The following is a 6,598-nucleotide window of genomic DNA, read 5'->3' as shown; positions in this document are numbered from 1 at the left end:
TTTTGCTGGTGCTCTAGCAATTGCAGAAAGTCACCACCCTCTTACTGCTGGTGCTCTAGCAATTGCAGAAAGTCACTACCCTCTTACTGCTGGTGCTCTAGCAATTGCAGAAAGTCACCACCCTCTTACTGCTGGTGCTCTAGCAATTGCAGAAAGTCACTACCCTTTTTTTGCTGGTGCTCTAGCAATTGCAGAAAGTTGTGATAGCTGGTGCTCTACAAGTTTCAGAAAGTCTCTACCCTGATATTGCTGGTGCAGCAATTGTAGAAAGTCACTACTTTATGATTGCCGGTGCAACTTGACAATAATTGCTATATTAATCAATCACCTTGTTCTATATGTATATATTTTAATCAAACTGCTGGTTGTAGTAGTTAGTGATATATGATCAATACATTAGCTGCACATATGACATTATCTTGTAGTATGCGCACCCTCCAATACAATGAATAAATTGAATATGGGTTGATGAAATTGAGTTTATTATTAGGGAGGCCTAACGTCCTAGTAGACATTCATTAAAGAGATAAAACTGTAGTGTAAACATTTTAAAGAATTATTTCAGAGTTGCACTGTCTTTTCAGTACTTTTATAAGTCAATTGTCTTTCTAGGCCTAGCTTAGTAGGTGGTCTTCTAGGCTTCGTTCATGCTCTAGAGCAAAATTTGTTAGGTTCATTGTGTGCGCTCAGAGCTTGACCGAGCAAGCTTGGCCGAGCAATTTGTTGTTATAAAACAACAGCTTTGAGCTTTTAGTAGGAAAATTATGTGGAAATGAAAATGATGACGTCAAGACTTACATAAACATTACAGTATTCCACTAAATGTATAAATGTATACAGCCCCAAATACATTGTAATATGAAATTATATATAATACAGGCATAGTATTTATACGATACATGAAGCTGTATGAGCAGTTTAGTTCAAATGTAGAAAAGCTTTAAAATTAATGAAATATGAATGAAACGTGTAACTGTATGTGTATAGGTATTAAAATCTGAACATAGAGTGTTAGGAATTGCATATAGGTGAATATTTGAATGAAATAAGACCATGTAACTGCACAATAGGCCTGTAATTCAATGATCAACTTTGTTAAGTATTAACAAATAGGTTTTGTGATTTTTCTTCAGTGCAATATTTAATGATACTGTGCATTAGAAAAGGTAAGATATTATTTACTGTATATTCATGAGATTTTTTGTTTTGTTTTACAATATTCTCTTAATGCTAGTGAAAAACATTTTTGTGTATGTGTGTTGAAAATAAAACTATTTTGTATTTGTATCAAAAACTATGTTTAATCATGGCATACTATTTTTTTTAATTTCAAATAATCAGTGACTTACTTGTAGCCTTTTTCTTTGATGATGAATGCTGGTGTGTCCAATGGGCTAATGTCAGTATCCACACACAACTCACGAACCTTCCTATCAATCACCTAAAACACAAATTAAATGAATATCCATTAGTTGATACTTTAATAAATGAATATTCATCAGTTTAGTAATTTCAGTCTGCATTCATTAGTTTGTGTAAGTGTCAGAATGGCATAAGGCTATTTTATGCAATTATAGGCAGGGCTGGTACATTAGGTGCCTGTATGAGAATAATTTGTTAGTAGTAGGCGCACCTTACGCTCTTCACGATACAAAGAAGATGAATAAATTAATTGTGGTTGATGAAGTATATTAGGGGTTATTAGGTAGACTTAATATTCTGGTAGACATCGGTTTATAGATTAAAATGTATTGTAAACATTATTATGAATTATTTCGGCGTTGCTTTCTCTTTTCAGTTCTTTTTAAGTCAATCACCTTGCTTTGTCATAATCATTATGCCTTTCTATGTCTTGCCTAGGACAGTCTAGGCTTCATTCATGTTAACCATCGCCGTAGAGCGACACATGTCCGGTTTGCTGTGTGTGTTCATAGCTTGGTCTAGCACGAAATATTCTAAGCGATGTAAAATCACCCCAGCTTTGAACTTTTTGCACACGAAACTCAAAAAATAGGAGGCACTATATCGAATTAGTGATTGATCGGGGATAGGAAAATTATGTGTAAATGAAAGTGATGACTTATAATTCATTTTATCAAATAAAACAATATTTCTCTGCAATTCAACATCTGCTACCATAAGGACACTGTATACATTTTCACATAAAGTTGTCACCTTTCCATACTGGGCTCCAGCATCTAGAATCACTATTTTCTCTGTGATACCTGAAGCAGCCGTCTCACTGTTTTCTTCTTGAACTGCAGATCCTCCACTCACACTGTGGTTTGTAGCACCATTCATTCTACATAATGACAATGACATATTTTGACAATTATTTTAATTATGGAAGTGGATATATTTACGTCGCCGTAAACAAATCATTAAACGATATATTTACATTAAATAATAACGCATGCGCAGTCATACTTTAATAATAAACTTGCATTTTCAGCACTCGACATTAGCGTGGCCTCCCAAGCCGCAGTGATTGCCCCAAGTTCACCACAGCACTAATTAATTTGTTTTTTTATTTTTTATTAAACGTAATTTAATTTTCTACAACAGCAGAGTATGTAGTTTAATCACTAAATAAATTATTAAATCACTGTGTTAACTTTTCAAATAAAAGTGATATTATGAGCTGGAAATGTTATGTTCATTTTACTCAATCATTTGTTGAATGAACACACTTGACCTAAATACAAGGATCAATTACCACGAAATCAAGCCTATCTGTATTGTTATACGATAGTCAATCATCACAAATTAAATAACATTGTTTTCATTCAAACACATTTACCCACGTCTTCACTAACAAAAATAACATCGTTATAGTCTTTAGTCGAGCATCAAAACTGTTACCAGGATAGGAAGCTGGCTGGTTTAAGCCGTCTAACTTGAATTAGCCTTATGTGTGGTACTGTGATGCTAATGAGCCAGATAAGCACAATCTGCACATGCTCAGAAAAACAAGACTTTCCTTTGCCACACTGCAGCCCCCACTGCATATCGGCTAGGCGTACAGCTAGCGTACAAAACTACATTGGCATGCTGTGCATGTGTCTATGAAGTATGGATGCAGAACGTGGAATAAACAACTGCACATGCATTGTTTCATTTACGTAAATATATCGTTTACTGATTTGTTTACGGCGACGTAAATATATCCACTTCCTTTAACTATATACGACCCCTTGCAGGGTATAAACGAACAATCGTTCAGGTATGGCAAAATTAAAAAAATATAGTGATCAGGAATGCCTACCTGTACTTAATATCAAGTAATCAAAAAGAATAAAGTACTCAACAACAAAAGAATTGATCATTAGGCCAACACTAACCAAGGGAACACAATATTTCTCCATAAATTGAGCTAGAACAGGCCCTTAAACAGATATGCTCTTAGCATTAAGCAACTAGGCTGGCCTAGCTAGGAAGGCCTTCTTGAGCCTAGGCTAGGCCTAGGCCCTAGCTAGTGTTTTTGTTGGAGCCTGGCCCTAGCTAGAAAGACGTCCTATTCTAGGTTAGGCCTAGCCTAAGACAGGCCTTTAGTAGCTAGATCTGTCTGTACAGCTAGCTAGACTAGGCCTCATACCACGACCTGGCTAGGGCCTAACTAGGAGATCCCAGGCCTATGCCACTTGAATGCAGCGGTGTACGTAGGCCTAGGCCTATTATAATTTGGCCTAGGCTAGCTAGGCCTAGTGTTTTGAGGCCTAGGTAGGGGGCCTACCCTTCTATTCTATCCTATCGATCGTCGAGCAAAGCCCTAGCTAAGGCTAGTAATAGTATGCCTACTTTCCTCATTAAAGTAACACCTAAATTTATTACCTGTAAACTATTACTGTTATTAGAATGGTGCTGTTGAAAATTCAATCAATTCAGCTTTGGTAGCAGATCGAACCACGCGCAACCGCTTCTTTTTTTTTTCGACCGGGAGGATTTCTGTTCTATGACCCTGAAAAGGTCAACATTCATTTCAGAGCTAGCTCCACACCACCATAGAGAGAGACAGACGTGCGTCGTCACCACTGAAGTACTCTACGGTTCACATACATGTACATACCTGTACAATGACATTAATTTGCTTGGATGACATTTGCTTTGGTTCCTTGTAGGCCTAATCAATTTAAAATTTAAATATATAATGCGGAAAAGAACTTTATCTACATATGAATTCTTTTGAGTTTGAAAATAATAATAATCAAGCAAATCTTCATAATTGTATATTCCCTAGCACTAATCGCACATACCGATGTTTATATCATTGACCTGGCCTTTGAATTTCTTAATTTTAAGATATATTTCAGAAGGCCAACTTTTTTTGAGTACTGTTAGGCCTACAGTACTTAATATTTTTGAAACCGCGAGGAGAATAAAATGCAAAGACACAAAAATTAATTTATATCTCAAATAGCAACACCATGTTGAAACATTCATTCAGAACATTATAGGCATATTATTAGTGCCTGGGGAAGACTAGCAGTTTCGCCAGGAGACCCTTCTGGGCCAGCACAGACTGGGGTGCGCCCAACCGGTCCAGTAACAGCTCGTGTTTCGATAATGTATGGAGCTAGAATATTCAATACAGTTTAATTAGTCCAAAATACAATTGTGTTGCACGTTTAGGGAAAATCAAAGAAATGAGTACGTCGGTGGCCTTTATCGGAGGTTTGGATCAGTGGAAAAACTTAATAAAATAAGTAAAAATGAAGCAGAAATGCAGCAATCAAAACCTTCACTTTATTCAAACATACAGAACATACAGAATTGAAAAATGAAGAATTTTAAACATCGCATCAAGAAAAAAAAAAACGAATCGATAAAAGTACAGAGGGAAGCCCTAAACTCGCCCATTACAAGATATGCAATGGAGAGAACTAGGGACATTGGCAAAAAGAGAGAGTTACAGGAGGAAAACAAAAAAGATGTATAAAAATATATAATTTTTCATCACTTTATTCTAATGCAACATACAGAACATACAGAAATTAAAAATGAAGAGAAACATCGCATCAAGAAAAAATATATATATTTACATATGTGTATACAATATCGACCAAGTATAACAACAATAAGAAAAAAAAACATAAAATAAACAAACACATAGGCCTAATATTTTAACTGATATAAACATCTCTTTCATATCGCTCTCAGGCCCGTACGCAGGATTTTTATTGGGTGGGTGCGAATTTGTGGAAAGGTGACCAAAATGCAAATTGTTTTGAGAGCAAACGCTATTATTATTATATTCATATCCTTATTTTCAAATGTTCTGCAGGCTGGTCTATCAAAAATGTTGATGGCCTAACGATGAATATGAACTTTGATAGGTCCTATGTTAAGGAAACTGATCTGTACAAAATTAAATCAATCTAATTAAAAACACCGTGGAAATGTCATTAATTATACTAATTAACGTTCATTAATATGGTTAAAATTTTAAGAATTGTAAATAAATGGAGGTTGGAGTAAAATAAATCCCTACAAATTGGACATACACATAGCCCAGATGTGAAACGTGCCGCTTCCAACCACGTGGTGTTTTAGATTTTCACTGCATATGTAAAGTTATAAAACAAGGTAAATAAAACATTAATAGATTAAACATAAAAGAAATAAATGTAGGTCTAGAGCACAATGAAAAAAGCTATATTATTAGGTTGAAAATATTAATTTTTTACCACAAAATGTTATATTATGAATAAATGAAATTAATGGAAAATGCGAATATGAACAAAATAATGACAAGCGCTTTACGTAGTGGATGAGATGGGTGATGTCAAAAATGTTTTAAAAATCGAGAATTCATAAAATATGCCTATATACTGATCTGATTGGGAACAGGGTAGGGAAAGCAATAATCGGACTGTTGTTGTTTTTAAGCGAATACGTCCACACTCTTCGGGTCCAAATACACTGTATGGGGCCGTGGCGGATTCAGGAATTCGAAATAGAGGGGGAGGGGTGGTCCAGGGACGGTCGATTTTCACATTGGCCAGGGTCCACCCACCACAGCCGACCCCGCCATGGTTGGGGTTGATGAAAAGAAAATTAATTATACGGTACCTCTAGATAACCGAAGGGCAGTCGCAGACTTAAACGGGAATAAAGATAAACCTATATATAGGGAGAGAAGATAAGTTTTGTACGTGGCGAGTTAATTGACACGCAACGGCGGGAAAAACTCTAAAATTACTCAAAAAAGCTTAAGTACAGTTAGAAGGCCTTGCTTGTAGGCCTACGACAAATTAGAGGCAGTCCTAGTTGAAAACTGCTCTGATTGGTCAAGCATTTTTGGTGGATGGATTTCTGGAGAGCATGTGAGAGTACGGGCCTGCTATAATATTAACACGGCGCCTCGTCGTCCGCGAGGGCCATATATTCAAGAGTGTATCCTCCTGGAGTTTAGTCTTGGTATTATCGCGATTATTTTTAATTTATAAAAGTTGACAAGCGGGACAATTCGGGGGTTTGGGCGGGACAGCGGGACACGACTCCGAAAAGTGGGACAATCCTGCCGAAAGTGGGACAGTTGGAATATGACAAATAATACAACAATTTTGGATTCGCATCGCATACCATGCACCAAGGCTAT

General features: G+C 36.3%; 1 protein-coding gene across 1 annotated transcript in view; it reads right to left on the bottom strand.

The window, feature by feature from the left end:
• Positions 1–3,988, bottom strand: part of LOC117114215 (GMP synthase [glutamine-hydrolyzing]-like) — a 25,157-nt gene extending 21,169 nt beyond the window's left edge. The window contains exons 1-3 of the mRNA XM_033257812.1: positions 3,832–3,988; positions 2,176–2,302; positions 1,350–1,441 (exon numbers count right to left, since the gene is read on the bottom strand). Coding sequence (XP_033113703.1) covers positions 1,350–1,441; positions 2,176–2,301 — 218 coding nt within the window. The 5' untranslated portion in view covers position 2,302; positions 3,832–3,988. The remainder of the gene's footprint in view (positions 1–1,349; positions 1,442–2,175; positions 2,303–3,831) is intronic.
• Between the last annotated feature and the right edge of the window lie 2,610 nt (positions 3,989–6,598).

The sequence above is a fragment of the Anneissia japonica genome, unplaced genomic scaffold (genome assembly GCF_011630105.1).
Source record: "Anneissia japonica isolate Jap-2015-1 unplaced genomic scaffold, ASM1163010v1 scaffold1525_len913038_cov183, whole genome shotgun sequence".
Lineage (NCBI taxonomy): Eukaryota > Metazoa > Echinodermata > Crinoidea > Comatulida > Comatulidae > Anneissia > Anneissia japonica.
This window is presented reverse-complemented; position numbering and strand designations above follow the sequence as displayed.